Genomic DNA, 22254 nt, shown 5'->3' on the forward strand with positions numbered 1-22254 from the left:
ATTATTAGAAGTTGACTTAAAATGCCTTCTTTCCACAATTAGAAAAGTCAAAACAATATTTCATTTCTGTCACTTAAAAAAAAAGTATTATTAAGATACCAATTTATATCAACGACGTTATTACAATGGAAGTACTTTAATAAATTTGATTAAATTAAAAGTAAACTAAGAGGTTATTGCGTTGAACGTTCAATTTGGATGAAAATGCTATAATCTATTTAGCCATGAAGTGAAAATAACTACTATAATTAACTTATGCAAACTATTATACCATTGGTAATATTTTTTTTCATAATATAATTTTAATCGATGTAGTTGTAGAATCATAAGTTAAAATTTTATATGCGTTAAATAATTGATTTGCATGTATTTTCATAAATTTATGTCGCATCAATTTAATCATATATGGTATACATATAAGACAAAAAACAATTTCAGATTAATATATTTTTTTTAGATATATCTCGATAAAATGAATTTTTAATTCCATATACATATTATAAATAGAATTTCAAATTAAAATAATTTAGTATAAGCAATTAGTATAAGTTATATAAATTAATATGACATAATTCTTCTATAATAAACAAATCAGTTTTTTTTTTTTCATTCGGATTGAAAATTTTCTCTCATGTTTAAAATAAAATTAACATTTTTTAACTGTAATAATTCAACATACATAAGAAAATTTACAATAAGTTGAACACCTATTTAACTAAATCTGAATTATATATTCAATTTACTTAAATAACTTTGATGTATTATATACTATTTAAGCCAAATTATGGATTATGACAATATTTAATGATATTTTTAACAAAATTTTTTGTATTTATTATTTACATATATATAAAGAATTATTTAAAGCTCCACATTTTTCTTTGTTAATTAAATTATAATTACTCACCAATAAAAATTAACATTGAATTACGAGATATCGAATTCAACGGAATTGACTGCAATAATATTTTACTACATAGGAACCGTAGGAAGCAAAGCAGCGAATTTCTTTTATTTATTTTTAATTATAGATTAAACAGCGAGATTCTTGAAGGAAAGTGAATCAATGGGAGATATTTAATTAATTTATATTTATATTGATAAAAAATTGAGATCGAAAACGGAAGAGACGGTGAGTTCACATAGTTAAGAACGCCGTACAAGGGTGAAAACGGCTAGGAAAACCGTCTTTCCGCTTTTAGCAACCAAAACCAAAACCTTCTCTGCTACTTCCGTCTAACAAATTCAGTTTACAACTGCAACTTTCTCGTTTTTTTTTTTAATTATTTCCATTTCCAGAATTTTAAATTTTCACTGCGTCAACTTCAGAGCTGAGTTGCCCCTGTTTTGTTGAATTCTATGAGCAGAGGTTTCGTCATGGTCGAGAATTTTAAGGTTGGTTAGACTCGCTGCCTCTGTCACCAAACCTATTTCTAGGTTTCACGTGTTAGAAATCCCCAATTGCTTTGTCAAAATTGTCGTCTACCTCTATTTTTTTCAAAACTATGTTAACAGTTCACACATAACAACGAGGATTGGAATCCGTCACAATTTGCCAGTTGTTGACAAGATTTTCAAAATTCTAGGTCCCTTGTAATTTACCCCGTTTTATTCCTCAACATTTAGGTTTTGGGAAGCCTAAGTTCCTTGTTATTGAGTTAACTTTGTGGGTTTTTTAGTTGCTTGTTGTTTTTAAGGTGTATGTTTGAAATGTATTTTCAACTCTATATGTAGTTTCAGTTTTGGTTTTTTGGTGGATTGGAATTTTCTTTGGGGTTTGGATGCCTAGCTTTGAGGTATGGGAACGCCGGCCTTTAAGTTGTTGTTCATGGATCCGGATTCTCTATAGTGTGAAGACTGTAGAAAATGAGTTACAGAGATGGATACGATGGTGTTAGATTAATAATTAATATTTAATATGTATCGAGATTGTAAAAGGACTTTAAATCAGCTCAACGAAGTGAAATCAGGAAATACGAAGTATTCATATGCATACTGATATTGGATTTCTAATATTTTGCCTGTGCAGTCTTTTTTATGTTTGCCTAAAGAGCTGAAGTTTTATTTTGTTCTTTTAACTATTTTTAGAGCAGTTGCGTATCCTAGCTTGGGCATGGGCTTAAAACTTACCGTTCTCAAAAATCTGCTGTTGTGATATTGTAGGTTTCTAATTATCTATTTGAAAAATTTATTTTTGGGGTTTTTTTGCCGATGTTAATTTGCTTGATCGATAAGCTAGCTAATTTGAGTAGACAACTTACAGACTTCGAGAGTGCTGGTGAATATGGAAGCGGCGTCTCATGCAAATTTTTACACAGAGGAGCTCTAGCATTGGTTAAATTTTTCAAGAAGTTTGATTTCCAACCCCAGTATGGAATACCCTTTTTCCTCCAAGGAAAGAGAAATTGGCGATTGGCAATCTTCCGGAACTCAGTTGGTGGGATCAACATCATTAGATAGCAGAATGAACAATTCAATATCAGAGGATATGCCCAATAGCTTCTCAGAGCTCATGAACTTTGATACTTATGCTGGTCTGTGCAACAGCCCATCCATATCTGATCATATTTTGGCTAATGAGCTTCCGTCCTTTGCTTCATTACCATATTCATTGCCTGATGGATTCAACCTAGTCCAACAGAACAATGGGCAATGCTATATGTCAGGAGTTGGTAGAAATGACAACGATATGGAAAGCTCCCCCATTTATGGGGAGAAAGTTGCCTGTCAGCAAGTGGACACCCTTCTTGGTTTCTTAAATGATGCAAATGAAGAAAATAACTTGAATTCTAAGCTAAAAATTAATGGCTCTTCTCAACATCTGAATAACTCTGATGCAGGAAATTATATAATGTCCAGGCCACCTGCTTTATCACTTGATGAGAGAATGCTGAGGGCTTTGTCCTTCTTTAAGGAATCAGCTGGAGGGGGAATATTGGCACAAGTTTGGGTACCCATAAAGAATGGCGATCAATTCATCTTAAGCACGAGTGAACAACCTTATTTGCTAGATCAAATGCTAGCAGGGTACCGTGAAGTGTCCAGGACATTTACATTTTCTGCAGAAGGAAAATCTGGTTGTTTCCTAGGACTTCCTGGTCGTGTATTTACCTCCAAAGTTCATGAGTGGACGTCAAATGTTGGTTATTACAGTATGAGTGAGTACCTAAGGTTCGAGCATGCAATTAATCACCATGTTCGTGGATCAATTGCATTTCCCATTTTTGATGTGCACTCGGAATTGTTGTGTTGTGCTGTACTGGAAATTGTCACTACAAAGGAAAAGCCAGATTTCAACAGAGAAATTGAAATTGTTTGCCGTGCACTCCAGGTATCTTTTTCTTTTTCCGAAGTTACTTGTCTTTCTGAACTTTTTTGTCTGTCTTACTGCATTTCATAATGAGTTTGATGGTAGTTTACCTGGTGTCCTTCACCATAAAATTCAGAATTTTCCTTGCGCTCTATTTGTTACTCATCTGTTACAAATATGCGTGGAAGTAGAATGCTTTTAGGGGTATGTACAAGTTAAGTTGGGTTAGGTTGGTATAAATCCATGACCCAACCCAATAAAGAATTCTCATGATAAATTGAGTTGGTTCAATGTTTTGAAATAATGAAATTGTCAAAAAATAAGTACATTTTGATAATAGAACTAAACACAATTTGTCCTATATAGTTGAAGCAACAACGCAAGCAGTCAATCACATTGCGGGCAAACTAATTCAAGGCTTCAAACCAATGAAAAGCCACAACACACTCAATCTAAACTAATTCAAAGCATGAAAGTATATACAACATAATTTGTCCAAATTAACAAGTCATAACCACAAAAACAGCATTATGATGTAATAGTCTGCTTTTACATATGAACCGGTACAAAAATACCAAGAGTAAATCTTTCTTTCTTTGAACTAGTTTACTTAGCATGTTCTTAAAACTAAGCTAAAGAATGAGAGATCTTATAGACTAAGTTTTTGAAGGTCTTTGACTTATTATTTGTTAGCTCAAAATCTTACATCTGACTGAGCTTTCATCAAACAATTCATTGCAAATATTTCCAAATGTTTTAATACACAATTCAACCCTCAATTGTGTATTTGACTTATTTTTCACAGTTATGGAGCCACTCTTCAGTCACTTAGAAAAAGTAACCCTTTTTTTCTATGCATGAACTCTTCAAATTTTTACCAAATGTAACCTTTTTTTCCTACTTTATGAAGATTAAATAGTGTACAACAAACTTTAATTCCGTCAGTATGTTGCACTGAAATATGTCAATACTTATTGTACCGAATGATTACATCCTTTTATGAATTTGAACATTATAGTTGCAGGTAGTAATGATAATGTATTTATCATGATTTTCTGCAGCTTGTAAATTTAAGCACTGCCAAGCCTCTTCGATGTCTTCCCCAGGTATTTGTGAATTTGTTTATTTATTTTGCATATCGATATTGGCACATCTGGCCCACATTATTTGAGATGTGGTTTTTGTCTGTATTTTTCACCTGCAATATTATTTCTTCTTCTGCAGTGTCTTTCAAACAACAAAAAGGCTACTTTGACTGAGATAGTTGATGTGTTACGTTCTGTCTGTCATGCACATAGATTACCACTGGCACTGACATGGCTTCCCTGTTGTTACAATGAGGGATCAAGAGGTGAAGTTACTAGGATACGAACTAAAGGGTGCCATTCAACTATTAGTGGAAAAAACATACTCTGCCTTGAAGAATCTGCTTGCTATATAACTGATAGAGCACTGGCAGGATTTGTCCGTGCATGCACAGAACATCATATTGAGGAAGGGAAAGGTATAGCTGGGAAAGCTCTTCGATCAAATCATCCTTTCTTTTGTCCTGATGTGAAGGAATATGATATTGGTGAATATCCACTTGTCCATCATGCACGCAAGTATAATTTGAATGCTGTAGTTGCAATTAGGCTAAGGAGTACTTATACTAATCATGATGATTACATATTGGAATTCTTTCTGCCTGTTAACATGAGAGGGGGTTTAGAGCAGCAACTTTTATTAGACAACCTCTCAGGTACAATGCAGAGAATTTGTAGTAGTTTGAGGACGGTGTCAGATGCTGAATTATCAAGAATAGAAAGTTCACCAGAAGGATTTGAAAAGACAAATGCCCGCTATTTTCCTCCTTTGTCATGTCAAAACTCTGGAGTACCATTAATAAATGGTGACTATCATTCTGTTCCAATGATGTCATCGACTCCAACAAAAGCACGAGGCAATGAAATTGAGCCTTCTGCTAATCAGGTACAAATGCTATTCTTTGGACGGAATAAATATATTTTATTGTCTTGCAAATTTTGTAATGGCACGTTCTTGTTGATGTCCAAGTTTGCAAATAATTTTCCCCATGAAATGAATAGCTACCTAATGTGTATAATAAGCATTTTTAAAGTTCTTAATCTTCATAAATTTCTGGTAATTCTTAACCAGGAAGATTGCATACGTCTACAAGATTAGCTGTTAATAATTTATTATTATAGTGATATAGTGGCAGAATTAAATGTGAAATTACTGCTCCATTTGTGGACACATCTACTGCAAGTGATTGTGAACTGTGGAGTAGATCAGTGGAGAAACACTGAATGCTCATTATATTTCTTTCTTTTATGTAACGAAGTTGTCTGCTAATCGAGAGCAAAGTTAATATAGTTTATGCATCAACTTTTTAAGTTATGGGTGGTGTAACAGTTTTTAATATTTCCAGAGACATATTTTTTGTCCTGTAGGGAAGATATGGAGCAAAAAGACAGGTCCAGAAAAATAAAAGTACATCAGAGAAGAATGTTAGCTTGAGTGTTCTCCAACAATACTTTTCTGGTAGTCTGAAGGATGCTGCAAAAAACATCGGTGGTTAGATTCCAACATTATTTATACTAATTTCCGTATATTCATTGAACTGGGTTATTTATTTTGGATTAAGACGACTGTGTTAGATTTTTTAACAGATTTGCACTTTTTGGGTTATATTGGTCAATCTTAACCATCATTTGAGCTGTATACCTTCTGAAAGCTATTATGAGTTTCTTTTTTCTTCTCCAGTTACTACTTAGTGTGGAAAACAATTAACGCATTTCCATGTATCGTATGACGGAGTTGTTTAAATGGTGCTGATTGCATATGTATAACCTTTTAATTTGAAGCACTCAATTGTTAGTATTATATTGAAAGATACAAGGGGGTTGTTTAAAGAGTGGTAATTGCAGTATCTTAGCTTCCTCGTTAGTAACAATTTTATTTGATATGTATTACGACTGTTCTATCTTAAATAAAGAGTACCATTTCTTCGTCCAAAAGAGATTTTCAGTATTTCTGAAAGGAAATTCTTGTTAATTGAATCAATTTTTTATTGACAAATATTTCTCCTTTGACCAGTTTGCCCGACAACTCTGAAAAGGATATGTAGGCAACATGGAATTTCAAGGTGGCCATCCCGCAAGATTAATAAAGTGAATCGATCACTGAAGAAGATACAGACTGTGCTGGACTCTGTCCGAGGAGTGGAGGGAGGGTTGAAGTTTGACTCCTCTATGGGGGCATTCGTGGCAAGAGGATCAATCATCCAGGAAACTGATGCACATAAAAGTCTTCTGTTTCCTGAGAAAAATATTATAAAAGACCCTGCACATATTACACAAGAAGCAGTCCCGGTACCTCGTGCACCTTGTAATGAAGTTGAGGAAGAATTGAAGAAAACCAATGCTTTTTCCGTTGGTTGTTGTGAAGATTCAAAATCAATGGCAATTGATGATGGGTCATGCGAAATGGAAAGCCTTTGCACCAAGGTGCAGGATTGTCCTGAACAAGCTTGTTTGGGCTCTGTTCTTCCAGAAGAACAGGATAAATGGACTGGGAACAAGAGTGGTTTGAGAGTAGAAAACTGTAAATGCAGTATTCTTGGTCAGAGTTCAAATTCCTTGATTGGTAAGGAGATGGACATTGGTGTAGATGGGGATGCTGAGGTTGTTGAACCTAACCACCCCAGTTCCTCAAGCTTGACAGACTCATCTAATGACTCTGGTTCAATGATGCATAGCATTTCATCAGGTTCTAAGAGCTTTAAGAACCAGAATCAGTCCAAAGTTAAGTCAACCATCGTTGATAGTGGGTCAAAACTAATTGTCAAAGCTATCTATAGAGAAGACACCATTCGTTTCAAGTTCGACCCATCTGCTGGTTGTTTCAGGTTATATGAAGAAGTTGCAGCAAGATTCAAACTACAAACTGGGTCATTCCAACTCAAATATCTAGATGATGAAGAGGAATGGGTAATGTTGGTGAATGATGCTGATTTGCAAGAGTGTCTAGACGTATTGGATGATATTGGTACATGCAGTGTCAGGTTTCTTGTTCGTGATTTGCCTTCCATTTTAAGCAGTTCTGGCAGTAGTAATAGCTACTTGGGAGGCAGCTCATAGATGTGGTTGGCGACTTCAATGTGAAGGTTCAAGTCTCACTTTGACAAGGTGATGTTAGTTTTTCGGAATCTTCTAAAGGTTCTGCATCTTGAGAAGTTTGAATATTAGCCACAAGCCACCTACACCAAGTGCAAAGCTTTTATGATCCAAACCTAGTGCATTGCCAAATTATCATTTCTGAGTAGCTTTTTGGAAGATAGAAAGGTGCGGTTCATTGGAAGTATTGCGTGTTAAATACATAGTTCTGTACATATCGAACACATAGCAGCAGAATAGAAATTTGTAGTGGTAGTAGCAGTAATCAGGACTGAGGTAAACCGTAATGCTGTGATCACACTCTGTTATTGTAAATAGACAGTATCTGGATAGATTGATTGATTCCCCATGACATAATATAGCTAAAGTATGGTTGTATGGACAAAAGAGGACAAATCCAAGTTACGTGGCTACAACGACAACTAATTCAGTATTGCCCCAATGCGATTATAAAAATTATTGTAGATTTGGGTGATTGCATCTTTTTTGACTTCAAATGACAAAGACGAATAACATCACCCTCTTGTGATTTAGTTGATAAGGAATTTGTTCCGGTTCGAAGCGACAATTCTGCTCTGCATTGGCTTTGGAAAATTTGGTTTTGTATCTGAAAGATTTGATTAACTTTGTCTCTATCAGTAAGTATACCACATAAAAATCATTCTTCCATGTGAATGAACATTGACATACCGTACTCAAATACTAACTTGTGTGCAGAGTGTTGTACTTATGTGTTGAGTTTAAATGGGATTTGTCTACTTGACATTTACTTTTTCATTGGATGTTCTCGAGGTTCTTTTAATCAAAAGAAGAACAAACTTTAACATTGCTTCAGATTAAATATGATGAAGAACCGATGATTGCAACTGAAAAATGTCTGAATCAGCATTTAGTAAAATATAAGCGCTTCCTATGGTGGTTTCTTGTGCCACTCAGCATAGCTTTTCTTATAATAGGCCAATCTGGTGCTGTTATCCCAGGAAGGTTTTACAATGATCAGGGTGAAAATAGCAAAGGGATGGCTACTCAAGTTTAAACTACTGCTTTCCCAATCATGTCCGTTCCTTCGCTTTCAGAGGCTTCAACTTCTGTAATGTTTTGTTCTGGGAGTCTCAATTGCTGCTGACAGTATGATGTACTCCACTGAACTCTTATACGTCTCGGCTTCTACGTAATTGCTGATTTGTGCATTTTAATGTAGTTTTCTCATGTTTTATCATTGTTCAAAAAGTTCACAGATTTGATTATAAACTATACAGTGGTTATGACGTTGTCTGCTTTCCTCCTTGGTGTCGAATGAACCATCTGGTCCTTCCAAGGGAAAAAGTACATGATTGATTTCTATGTAACCTTGGAGATTCTGCATTGTATTATGCTGCCCTTTGAGATGATTCTGAAGAAGTAAACTTTTTTTGTTTTTTTTGGAAATGCAAATCTTCACATCATTGTTGCCAGTGCTGCTTCTATCTATCATATCCTAGGCCTATTTTCAAGTAGTGGCGTACTTTGCATGGATAAATGAAGAGTTCCGGGAAAGGACAAGTTGCTCATGTAACGACTGGTTTGGACTGCAGTAGCCAGGCATATATGCTCTGTTGTTGATGATGTTGGCTTGATCTTCTTAATGTCTTCACTCCAATAAGGGCTGTTTGTTTAGCTGTATCTCGCTGCTGTTGTTTTAGGGTTCATGATAAGATGGAATCAAGATAATTTCTTTGTTTGAGATTAAGTCTGAGAATGATACTGCTTGTTGAGAATATTCCGTTTCATACCTATGCAGAAGTGCCGTTTTTCTTTCTGATAAATAAGTTTTTTATACCTTCAAAATCAATCTTTATTAAAATTAATACCTTTAAAATTTTTGGGTGTTTTTTATATCAATATTTAAAATTTGTATACCCCTAGTGTAATTCAACTCTATGGGTATGCAGATGAAACAATTTATCATTCATTCTTGTAACTCTAATAATTACTCTACTATTATTGGAGTGTATATATCATTCTTTTTGTATCACATAAAGTTAGTTAAATTAAAACTTTCAATAATACTTTTACATAATGTAAAATTAATTAAATGTTAAATTTCATATCCTTATTAATTAGGCTATGTTTACAAAATTTTAAAATTATTTAGAAGTTTATAATATTACTACTTACTTTTATGCTTATAAAAAAATAATAATGAAATTAAAACCATAAATTAATTAAATTTATATTTTAATATAACAATATATAATAGAAATGCCTCTTATACATACTTTATACTCTGACTTACGTAATCTTTAATCATCATAATCTTAAAGTTAAAGAAATAGAATCAAACTATTCAAGTACTAAAATTAATATTAGACAAATTTTAAAAACACCTCACATTACAAATTGATTCAATTTTTTAATAACATAATGTATCACAAATCACCTATCATTTTTTATAATGATCATTATTATTATTAAATTTATTTTTAAAAATTTATAGAGATAGAACATGACTTTTTTTTTATAGGGTTAAATATGTTTTTAGTCCCTGAACTATCAAGCGATTTTGGTTTTAGTCCCTACTCAGAACTTTGATGGTTTTTAGTCCTTATTGTTTTGAAACTCTGAGTAATAGTCCTTAAAATTGGACGGCGTTAACTTTTATCTCACGTGGCTAACGACCAATCCACGTTTTATGCCAGCTATGAATTTATTATGTGCCATATTTTGTTTTCTTTTTATTTCAAATTTGCACAGAAGCCCTTAATTTCTTCTATGTTTGCACTTTGATTCTTTTCTTTTCTTTTCTCTGTTTCTACTTTGTGCCTTCACCTGGAACCTTCCATTAGCCAGAACTGAATTGGTGGACACTGAAGGTAAACTTCTTGGAAGTTATGGCATATACGGTTTGAGGGCAGTTATAATATCTGGCAATGGGGGTGGAGTACAATATGCAGCAATCCGAAACTTGTCCTTGGCCCGTTGTCCAAAATCCCATTCCTTTTCTCTATTGGTTGAATTTTAAAAGCATAAAAATCCTCACCCCAGACAGAGCAATGTTTCCGTAGTAGCAAACAAAGGGTAAAGAAAAGAAAACTAGACCTACCAACCAACTTCATTTTGAGACAAAAGGTGGAAGGAATGGGAGGAGCATCTGGGAAGATGTCGGTGAGATGGGGAAGTCTGAAACGAGCCTCCCAATCTTGCTGGAACTTTGTTTTCCAATCGGGGTCGCTGAAATCAATGCCGGAAATGGTGCGACTCAGGCTGCTCACCTCCGCAAAGACGCCGACGCGACACTGTTGACTCTGGTTTTCTCTATCGACGGTGGCGGCACAATTTGAAGGAGATGACGGTGGCGCTTCTGCTCGGAGTTTGCAGGTGGTTGGTTAAGGTTTTTGTGGCGACATGGAGGCTAGGTGGCGGCGACCTTGCGTTGGAGGTTCGACAGCGATCTGCGTTTCCCCTTATGTGTTTCTGTACTGTCAGATGGCTGCCCCTTCTGAACCCTAATTGCAGTGTTAATGCTAAAGTGTAAACATCGTAGAAATTAGGGACTTCATTGCAAATTTAGAATAAAAAAAAAGAAAACGTGGAGAGAATAAAATCACACTTGGCATTAGACGTTAGCCACATCAAATAAAAATTAACGCCGTTTAAAATTAGGGACAATTTATAACAGTTTCAAAATTATAAGGATTAAATGCCATCAATGTTTCATGCAGGGATTAAAACCAAAAATCAGTGAAACTTCAGGGACTAAAAACATATTTAACCCTTTTTTATATGTTGTGATAGAATGAAAAATTTATTTGTGAATAAAAAAAAAACATTTGATTGAGATTTGGATGAGGTGGATATGCTTTACATAGGGTGAAGGAGTTGGGTCCCACCTTAGAATATAAAATAGAAAAAAAAAATTGAAAGAAATAAAGAAGGTGCTGCGAAACAAAACCCGCCCCCTTCTTCGCCGTGTAATAGTAAGGCGAAAAGCCACCCGAATCGGTTGGCTTTGGTGCCAAGAGCTAAACCTCAGCATACACAATCTGCTTCTTTATATGCCGTCTCTCTGCAATTCCCATGGAACCCAAAACACAACCCTCAGGTTTGGTTTCCGAGCTTAATTCTCTGTACCACACTTTTTTTTTTTTTAATTTCGTTCACCGCCATGTTTTCCGTTAGGGCACATACCGTTTTCTCCAAACCCTAAAATCTTACGCATTCCACGTAATTAACAATCCCTTCCTTTTTGTTCCGTCCCTCGATCTGCTATATATCATTCATTTTCATCAACCGCTTTTTTCTATATAAATTGATGCATGTGTACTCTGAATATTCTGAAAACGAGTTTGCTTTCTGTTCGCCTCTGACTGGAATCGAATCCTGCCCTGATTATATTCTAATTTATTTTCCCAACTTGCTAGTTTTTATTTGTGTTTCTAATTGTTTGAAACAGCCTCACTTCACCTTTCTCAAAAAGGTTCCTTGTTATTGATATATACGAAGTATGGCGCCGGAAATTCTTACGAGCTGCACTTTAAAATCTGAAAATTTTCTGATGTTTTGGCTGTGTGTGTAAATTTTGTGGCAGCAAATAATCCTCCACCAAAACCCTGGGAACAAGCAGGTTCCTCTTCTGGCCCGGCGCCTTTTAAACCCCCGTCAGCTGGCAACACGAGTGATGTAGTTGAGGCTTCAGGGACCGCGAAACCTGGGGAAATTGTTTCTGCTTCTGATAGGACTGCAGCTGTTAACAGGAATTCTCTCGGGAGGCCCGTGCCCACAAGGCCGTGGGAGCAGAATTACGGAAATAACTCATATGGAGGTGATTTCTTCTTCCTTGTTGAAAAATGTGTCTTTATGTAAACTTTTCTCTCTGTTTGCGTATTTTAACGAACCTTGTTATTTTTGTTATTGTAATATGTAGGATATGGTTCTACCATGAATTATAATTCTGGATATGGATCTGGAATGTATGGGTCTTCTTATGGTGGAATAGGAGGAGGAATGTATGGATCTTCTTATGGTGGGGGACTTTACGGTAACAGTATGTACAGGGGAGGATATGGTGGTGGCATGTATGGGTCGTCCGGGATGTATGGAGGGGGAATGTATAACAGTGGCTTTGGAGGTCCAATGGGTGGTTATGGCATGGGTGGTGGGCCTTATGGAGATCAAGACCCCAACAATCCCTTTGGTGGCCCTCCATCCCCACCTGGATTTTGGATTTCTGTCCTACGTGTGGTGAGTGGTAGTTTAGTTTTTCTTCCATAGAGGTGATTGATGAAATTGAAGAATGGTCATTGTGTCTCCCTATTTGGTTTGCTAGATTAGATTGTTTGTTAAGTCATATTTAATTCTTTACCACTAGCAGCTTCATATTTAACGCATAGGAATATTATATTTAGGTACATATATTAATATGGATATGAATTTGTTGTGTTATTTAAAACTTCTTTTTGGCATTTGTTGAATTCATTTCCTCTATCGACAGATGCAAGGTGTGGTTAATTTTTTTGGTCGAATATCAATACTCATAGACCAAAACACACAGGCTTTCCATCTGTTCATGACTGCACTTCTCCAGGTTTGTTTGTTCGTCATTCTCTTTCCATTTTACGTAGGTTTGTCAATTTGCTAATTGTATGCCCAGCTTCTATGGTTGTTGGGACTTTGGAAGAATGATATTGCACTGAAAAAGGAAGGTCAGATATGTTTTTAATTGCTTTGAAATTTTATCTTTGGGAAGGATCTCCTATACAACGTTTGATTTGTTTTTTTTTACATAAAGTTGTCTCATAAAGTGGTTGGTGTAATTGTTTTCCTTTGGATATTAACAAAGAGATATATTGCTATCAAATTACGAGAAAGGGTATACAAATGATGCATTCTCTTTCATACAAAATTTTAAGTGTATTTGGTCTTGCATGATGAATAATAACCTATTCCGGCAAAACTAATTTGAAGTCCCTACCAGCTTTTCTAAAGACTCATTTTTTAGAAGTAACTAACTAATCTTGTCCAAGCACACCTATTAACGGCGTGTTACTTCCTCGGGAAGTGCTATATAATGTAACATTTTCTTTGCATTTGTTGAACTCATTTCTCTGCATCACAATGCTAAATCTGGGAACACAATCTATATTATATAACACTTCCATTTTCTTGTGTTGTGAGCATAGTTTAATTTAAGATGATTTCTTAATGCAGCTGTTTGATCGCTCTGGTTTATTGTATGGAGAGCTAGCTAGATTTGTGTTTCGCTTGCTTGGGATTAGAAGTAAGTCAAAGAAGGTTCACCCGCCAGGTCCAAATGGACAGCTGCTGCCTGGACCATATAATTCTTCTGGAGATGTAAATTACATTGAGGCACCAAAGGCTGCTCCAAGTGGTTCATGGGACAATGTTTGGGGAAATGACTCCCCTCAATGATATGGTGAATTTATTCTGCTAAAAGAGATCGTCCAAATACATTGATAAGAAGAGACAAAAGCATTCCACAAGAAGATACTGAAGCTACAAAGTCGTGTATATCCCAGATTTTAAGCTCAGTTTCCTGTTCTCTTTGCTTGCGTTGGCCTTGATTTTACTGGAAGGGAATCTTAAATAAGATACCACCCCTGCATTATACCTTGTATGTGTTTTCTTTGAATCCACAGGATGCTTGTATGTGCTCCCTTATATGTACTGTTTTGTATCACAACGTAATGTTTTACAACCTTATTGAGATTTTCTGGGGCCATTTAAGTACGCTCCTTTTCGTGTACTTGTAGCGTGACTTCAGATTGGCTTTACGTATGGATGTGCCATACATCGGTATGATTAATAGAGTCTATGTTAAATTTTGGGTTTAATTGAAGTTTTAGAAACGAATGGTATAGATGATACATAATTTTGATTCTTCATTAAGTTTTTTTTGTTGGATTTTGTTCTTTCTTTCATTCTAATATTTGCAATTAACTTCTTTTATGAAAATTGGTCCCAGTCTGTCTAACTTATCATATTCCAAATTGCGGTTGCCTTTGTGCAAACTCATTCATGCCTAACGTTAGGCACTGTAGGAAGGAAAATGTTAGCATCATAATACTGAAGACTTTTAATATTGGATTTTTAGAAAATACTAAAATGAATGGGTTTTACTTCATATTAAAGATTCCCATTTACGATTTTGAAGTCATCAATATATTTCTATTTAATAAAAAAGTGTTTTTAAAAAGTATGCTAGAAAAGAATATATTCTACTGACACTTTTAAGTAGATAATGCATACTAGTGATTTGTAAGTTTTTCAATTCAGAAATTAAGAATTTGAGTATTGTATTTCTCTCTGTATAATTCAATTTTTCTATGTTATACAATTTGGAAGGCTACATTTTATCGTTCAGAACGTGTAATCCTTTAACTACACTAAAACTTGGATTATTATTTTGGATTAAAGAGTTCTCGTAAATGAATTAAATTTAAAGATGAAAAAAAAATACAATCGAAATGAATATTTTCTGTGATTGATAAATGATATATTATCAAATGTGTTAAATTTTGTAGTGAAAGTTATCCTATGATTATTTTTTTTAAAGTGTTTAAATTTCAATAACTTAAAAATATATACTTTAAATTATATTTCCTATACAATAATATTTTATTTAAGTTTTCTTTACAAATAAATAAAGACAGTACAGGATAAAATCGTGAGGGCGTAAAGCAAAATTCATTAGACTTCTAAGTCCGTACGGTATCCCACTTTAAACTTTATTTTCTTCATTTTGGCTGCGATATGAACGGAGGAAACATTAATAAGAAAAAACACTTTTATGGGCTCAAGTTATTCAAAAAAAAAATTGCAAAAATTATGAATTCCACTTCATGTAATGAAGGTCATTATAATTTTATTATTATACTTTCAAATATGTTTTTATTAATAATTTATAAGAAAAACACGTTAAGAAAAATATATTACTAACACTTCTTCAGCAAGAGGAGTTGATTAACAACTGTTTTGTTGCAGTATATATAAGCAATTTTCTTTTTTTAGTTTTCAAAGATTTTAGTACAAAAATAAAACGTGTATTAAAAGAGCTGTCAGAAAATATGATATGGAGTACGAAAATGTTTATGATTCAATCTGAATTTTGCACAGAGAATTGCCAGATTGAAGTTGTGGGTCTCTGTTCTCTGGCGCACACGTGTATGAAGTGAGTGTTGATTAGGGAAGAGAAAAACGAAGAATAAAGCATGATTATGGATTATTACCAAAAGAAAAGAAAAAGATAATTTTGGGGAGCATTGATTCATGAACCATGATGTTGCTTGCACACACAGATTCAGTAGTCACTCACTAGCTCTCAAACGATAACAAAGTGTCACTAATAAGCAAAACAAAACACGGATTCCATTCTGAGAGATCAACCATGAAGAACGACCACGACGACAACAACAAGAACAAAGCCGAACGCAGCAAAGACACTGCTGTGGGAATCCTAGATTCCCGATTCAACCAGACCCTCAGAAATGTTCAAGGGTATATATCCTCCTTTGTTCTCTCCACTTAGTTAGTTGCTTTTAATTTTTCCTCATAATTTTCTATCCAGAACTCACGATCTCGTGAATTTCGCTGCCCGATTTGCTGATCTTCACTTCCTAATGTTTTCTTCCGTTTGATTTAGAAAACCCATTACAAATTTTTAATCTTTTTGGGATTAGGATCACGAATTTTCGATGGGTGAAATTCTAATACTTAGGAGTGGTTTATGTGCGTCCGGTGTAACCACCCCATTTTTATGTGATTGTGATCCGTTCAATCAAATTGGGTACCTTTTTTTCGTTTTGTATGGGATGTTGCTCTGAAATGCTGGGGTAAAGGTAATGGAAGCATATGCCATATTCAATTGATGGGAATTTATAATTTTATATTCTTCCTTTGTGAAGGTTACTCAAGGGTCGTAACATTCCTGGTAAAATATTATTGAGCCAGAGGGTTAGTTCTCCAGATTACTCAAGCTTACCCTCACCAACTTATACAAGGAGCCCCTCATACAGTGATACTAGAACAAGTGGCCACATATCTGAGGGAATAGAGGTGATTTTAGTACATTCATGTGTCATAGTTGTATATTGTACTCACATACATATCTCTAGTTTTCGTGATGGGTAGCTATTCATCAAGTGAAACCTCTATTCTTTACACAGAAGGAAGCTCAGAGTACAAGGAAACCATTTGGTACTCCCAATGAGAATAAGTTGAAAGTATCAGCATCCAATGTAGAGAGCCCGTCTGCAGAAGTACAGAAATCTTCATTGGGTGCTAGAGCTACAGATTCTGCTAGGGTATTGAAATTCAGTAAGGTGCTTTCTGGGACGATGGTTGTATTAGGTATTATAATCTCTTCATTTCCATTTTTTTTATATCAGTAATGACTGCTTCTTCATTGCTCCTTTATTTATATTCTGGTGGAAGTGTCATATTTAGCACAGCCATGTTCCCATATTAACACACTCATGACACAGTTGCCTTTGCTTGTATGATTTTTTAATGGTAAGGTTCAAAATAATTTTGCAAGACAATATGAGTAGTTCATACCTCTTATCCCTTGGTTGATGCACCCAAAATGTTGTACATATGTGTTTTTTTTTATAAAACATCTTTTTGAGAAAGAGGAGGAACACAAAGTGACCAGGATAAGAAACCCTCTGGAGCTAAAAGTTACTGCAAAATTGAACTGAGAGCATGATGCATTAAGGACAGCGTGCAAGTATTCTATACATACTAATTGGTAGGTGCGGAATTGGAGTAAAGCAATAAACATTTTCAAGATATAGTCTTGTATTTTGAGTTCTTAACACACAGTTCTATCAATCCCAGAGTAAAGGCCTCAATTGGAAACCACCCTCAGTTTTTTAACTGCCAAATCCGTATCGAGAATTAACAATATCCAATTAGTTTTCTATTTTTCAGCAATGAACCAATGGTGCAGAACTTATATTTCTTCCTCATCTATCCTGTAGAGAAATTGCGTGAATTATCTTGGAGTGGTGTTCCAGATTACATGCGTCCTACAGTGTGGAGACTTCTCTTGGTAAGCTCTGTGATCGTATGCCATTTATCTTACTCAAGCATGTACTTTCATGACAGTTATCAGTTGTACTTTGGAGTTTAGTTTATACTTTATAAGATATGTGTATTTTTGTTTTATTTTGGCATATCTGATTCTATTTTATAGAAAAAAATATCATTGAGGGTGAGCTTTGCAGAAAGGTTGTTTCATACATAGGGGTCTCGGTGCTGCACATATAAACTATAAACAAAGGCCACACACAAAAAAAATGAGTATTTAACACTATGATTTGTTAAGAAGTACATAGGTTAGACGCTTGTTTTCTATGGATACTTGGTTTTCTTATTAAAAATTGAATGATGAACTTCGGAGTTCAGGGATATGCACCAACTAATTCAGATAGAAGGGAAGGAGTTTTGAGAAGAAAGCGTCTTGAGTATCTTGACTATGTTTCTCAGTATTATGATATTCCTGATGCAGAACGCTCGGATGATGAGATCAATATGCTTCGCCAGGTATTATTGATTATAACATATTCCTAACTGGGTTAGTGGAAAAAATAAGGTTCTTCATTTTTATGATTGTTAGATTGCTGTTGATTGTCCGAGAACTGTACCTGAAGTGTCATTCTTTCAGCAAGAGCAAGTTCAAAAATCATTGGAGCGTATTCTTTACACATGGTTAGATTAGATACAACTGATATCTTGTTTCTATATGTCTGATTTCATTTTGAGCTAGTGTTCTTTGTTGTGAATTTTTTTGAGGTGAAATAAGGCTCTAAGCTTTCACTATATTTACGTAGCATTTGACTAGATTTTATTTGAGCTTAAAACTACAAACTGAAAGTTAAAAATAAGAACTTTAAATTTAAAATGAAAATTAAAAATGTTTGGTAATTTATAGTTCTATAATTTTTTGGAGTTTTAAATTTCTTGTATAGTGTGTTCTTGGATCTTGGGATTTGAAATAAAGTAGGAAATGGAGTACTACAAGTCACAAGCTCCCAAAAGTAGTTTGTTTGGAAGAGAATCCCAAAAAAGTTGGGCCAAACACTACCTTTGAATGGGTCTTTCTGCTTCTACTTTTTCAGAAATGTTTTTTTTACAATAGTAACAGATGATATTATTCCATAGGTTAGCATATGACATGAATAATTTTTTATCATTTGCCATAGTTAAGGAGGCTCCAAAAACTTGTGGTTGTGGTATACATGATGAGTTAATTTCATTTACTTTTGGACTGATCATATATTTGTTTCCATTTATCTTATAAAATGATAACCTTGATGGAGAGTGAGTAGATTTTCTTCTTGAAATGGTTTCAGCATTGGAAACCAGAAAAAATGGTCCAAAGTACCTTATGATGCATATTTATTGCACTTTCAGAAGATGCTTAGAATAACTGCTATGATATTGTATACTTCTGTTTCTTCTTAGTAGTAGTTTAGATCAATATCTTGAGAAAAGAAAATAGGAAAAAAAATATGATAGAACCACAGTAAACCTTTGTGATCTAGCTTTCCCATTTTATCTGCATCACTCAGTTGTCAATTAGATAGGTAGCAATCTTTACCCTGATAAATACTCTGGAACTTTTTTCTTCTGGATTATCCTTGTTGTTGAACTGAACTTTTTTCTCACTAAGTAAGCTGTTGTCAGAAGTTTGTTTTTTCTTTTTTTAACTTATTTGGTTTCCTGATTTTCTTCCAGGGCCATCCGGCATCCTGCAAGTGGATATGTTCAGGGGATAAATGATCTTGTTACGCCATTTTTAGTTGTTTTCCTATCAGAATACCTAGAAGGGGCCATAGATAATTGGTCAATGTCTAGTTTATCTTCGGATCAAATCTCTAATGTAGAGGCCGACTGCTATTGGTGTTTGTCAAAGTTGCTTGACGGCATGCAAGACCATTATACATTTGCTCAACCAGGAATTCAAAGGCTTGTTTTTAAGTTGAAGGAATTGGTCAGGAGGATTGACGGTAACCTTTTCTCAGGACTGCTCTTTTTTTTTTCAAGTAATAATAGCATGAACTTTAAGACTGCACTTTTGAATATGGATTTCGAAATGTGTTAAACCTCAGTTTAGAAAAATATAATTACATTTGAGTAACTATCCTGTCACTCTATGTTAATGCTCTCTCTTTTTTCACTTTGCGGCTGTACTGAGAAAATAAGAATAAAATTGAAAAATAAAGCAAAATGAGTAAATAATGACTTGTGTTTTTGAACTGACTAATGAAATGAAACAAAATTTCTTTTAAAAGATAACTGATATTTGAAATGTGGGAGTATATTATGATTAGAATATCTCAAATTTAATCCGATACTGAATTTTGAGTTCCACCAGATCCTGTTTCAAGCCATATGGAGGAGCAAGGACTGGAATTTCTTCAATTTGCTTTCCGCTGGTTCAACTGTCTTCTAATTCGAGAGGTTTTCTTTCAAAACTTTTTTTTTTCTCACAAAGTGCAATAGTCTTTTCCAAAGAGCAAGTGCATGCATGTTTTATAAATTGGCTGCATATCAAGCCTCAAGAACTTGTACATTCAGTCAGTATTGAAATTAGGAACTACAGAAAAATAGGCAGAATTTTATGCTTTTGTTGACTCTGATTTCTGATTTATGCAATTAGGTACCCTTCCATTTGGTCACACGTCTTTGGGACACGTATCTAGCTGAAGGAGATGCCTTACCAGACTTCCTTGTGTATATATTTGCCAGTTTTCTTCTAACGGTGAGCCAGATTACTCTAGCCTTTTCACCAATACAAGTTATTTGAATTAATTTTCATTCTGTAGCCAAGATGCCGAGAGGTAGTATTTCTTGGTCCATTTCCCTCTTCTGGTACATTGCAGTAGGTGATGGTAATTATGATTTTCATTTTTTTTTGTCAGAAAACACTTGTCTTTTCCACCACTTTTATGCTGTTAGAAATCCCTTTTAAGAGAATAGATATCTGTCATATTGTGCATTTAAACAACCATAAAAAAACACAGTTGTGATCTATTATGTTATCTTACTGTATGACTTTGTGATGCATGATTGCTGATTATGGTGGTCATAAGTAAACTAAAGATTAATGAGAAGCTCTATGTTAGCTTGTTGTTTCTTCATTTGTATCAATGTTAATATCCTATTGTCCATTCGTTATTTAATAGGTTCCATTTAGGATGCCATGTTACATAAACTTTCAGTAAGTTGATGTGCTGCATCTTACTATTTATTGTCAGTCCTCAGGTCTTGTAGGAGACATTCTGGATGCTAGTTAAATAAATCTATTCTCTGGTTTCTCTTCAAAACACACATTCTAATTATGCTTTTCCTAAGTACGGTTTATTGTTTATGTCTTCTATTTCTGTAACAATTTATAGTACATTCGTTTTAGAATAAATGTATATTTAGTCTGTTTTTTTTGTCAGTGATACTGATTATGTATTGTAGAGAATGAACATCATCTCATCTCTATGACTGTTTTATCAGTGGTCAGATCAGCTCCAGAGGTTTGATTTCCAAGAATTGGTAATGTTTCTTCAACACCTTCCAACTAAGAATTGGACGCACCAGGAGCTTGAGATGGTACTTTCTCGTGCGTTTATGTGGCACAGCATGTTCAACAGTTGTCCGAGCCATTTAGCTAACTGAACAAGGAAGCAGTTGTGATTTTTCTGTATTTAGTCACTCAGTTTTCTGGTTCTTTCCTTACTTTACATCCCATCTTTTTCCCCTTTAGTGTGAGATGAACTAATTCTTTTAACCAATCTTTACCTGTATTTTGCCTTGTAATATCTTGTAAAGGAGAGACAAAAATAATGAGAGAGAGAGAGAGGCTTTTTATTGTATTAATTTTTTTATATATGCACATTTCAGTAATGTCAGCAGCAAGGTTATCAAACTCGCGAGTTAACTCGTTAACTCGGACGAGTTTGCGTTCTTAGTTCTGGCTTCCTAGTTAACTCGGAAGCAAACTCGGTTTTCAAGCAGACTCGGTAAAATCGGTTCTAAACTCGATGGCAACGGTTAGAATCGCGATTTTGCAGCGGTTTTGCGAGTTTGAAATAAGAAGTAGCGAAGAAAGAGGAAATAGTTATAGGTCTAGGGCACCGTCACGTTTCGCTGTCGTGGTTGCTCCTTCTTAGCTCTCCTTCGTGTTCGCCGTTCACATGGTTCTTGCTCGTCGTTCAACTGGTTCATGGTCACGCTTCGTTGCCTGGTTCGCGCTTGTCGTCGTGGTCGCACTCCGTTCGCCTGGTTCGTGCTTGCCGTCGTGCTCACCGATGCTTCTCCATTTCTCGCTGCTCTGCGTTGCGTGAGTGAAGTATTTCTATTTTAATGTTACAACTAGGGTTTTAATCCATACGATGCGTTTTAATCTTTTAGTATTTATGCTTCTTATTTTAGCATGTAGATATTTAATATTAAAATATTTAATATTAAAGTATCTATTCATTATTATTCTGATTATTGAGCCTTCATTTGGTATACCAAACTTTTGGACCAATATTAACTTGAAGAACTTGTTTTTCTAATTGAAGTTTCAATTATATTCAATTAAAATTATGACAAAATAATAATAATATTAAAGAAAAATATTTAAATATATATAATATGATAAACTAATAATTATAATAATATTATAAAAGTATAAAAACATTATTTATAAATTATAATATTAAATTATTCTATTATTTATAGATATTTTAAAATATTTTTACACGAAGTAAACTCTTACGAGTTTAC

The 22254-nt window shown here is 34.5% G+C and overlaps 3 protein-coding genes and 1 pseudogene across 6 annotated transcripts; all 4 read left to right on the forward strand.

The window, feature by feature from the left end:
• The first annotated feature begins 1128 nt into the window (after positions 1–1128).
• On the forward strand, positions 1129–8265 carry LOC124843303 (protein NLP8-like). Of its 4 annotated transcripts, none has more exons than XM_047320013.2 (7): positions 1129–1395; positions 2089–2159; positions 2253–3331; positions 4372–4416; positions 4535–5281; positions 5764–5887; positions 6410–8265. In XM_047320013.2, exons 3-7 carry the CDS (start codon positions 2372–2374, stop codon positions 7450–7452), a joined length of 2919 nt encoding a protein of 972 aa, XP_047175969.1. In that variant the 5' UTR covers positions 1129–1395; positions 2089–2159; positions 2253–2371; the 3' UTR covers positions 7453–8265. The 4 variants fall into 4 exon arrangements, with proteins under 4 accessions (XP_047175969.1, XP_047175970.1, XP_047175968.1 ...); XM_047320014.2 differs by having other exon boundaries at positions 2264–3331; XM_047320012.2 differs by lacking the exon at positions 2089–2159.
• Positions 8266–8344: 79 nt separating this feature from the next.
• LOC124843304 (putative purine permease 11 pseudogene) lies at positions 8345–9217 on the forward strand (annotated as a pseudogene).
• Positions 9218–11386: 2169 nt separating this feature from the next.
• Positions 11387–14318, forward strand: PEX13 (peroxin 13). The gene is made up of 5 exons (XM_047320047.2): positions 11387–11569; positions 12056–12289; positions 12392–12708; positions 12959–13051; positions 13675–14318. Exons 1-5 carry the CDS (start codon positions 11545–11547, stop codon positions 13894–13896), a joined length of 891 nt encoding a protein of 296 aa, XP_047176003.1. The 5' UTR covers positions 11387–11544; the 3' UTR covers positions 13897–14318.
• Positions 14319–15532: 1214 nt separating this feature from the next.
• LOC124843316 (uncharacterized) lies at positions 15533–21392 on the forward strand. Its single transcript, XM_047320038.2, has 10 exons — positions 15533–15981; positions 16389–16539; positions 16650–16833; positions 17466–17536; positions 17893–18030; positions 18104–18195; positions 19225–19496; positions 19865–19950; positions 20150–20251; positions 20998–21392. Exons 1-10 carry the CDS (start codon positions 15872–15874, stop codon positions 21157–21159), a joined length of 1368 nt encoding a protein of 455 aa, XP_047175994.1. The 5' UTR covers positions 15533–15871; the 3' UTR covers positions 21160–21392.
• Positions 21393–22254: the final 862 nt, after the last annotated feature.

This window comes from Vigna umbellata, chromosome 6 (assembly GCF_029865625.1).
Source record: "Vigna umbellata cultivar VRB3 chromosome 6, Vumbellata_1.0, whole genome shotgun sequence".
Taxonomy (NCBI): domain Eukaryota; kingdom Viridiplantae; phylum Streptophyta; class Magnoliopsida; order Fabales; family Fabaceae; genus Vigna; species Vigna umbellata.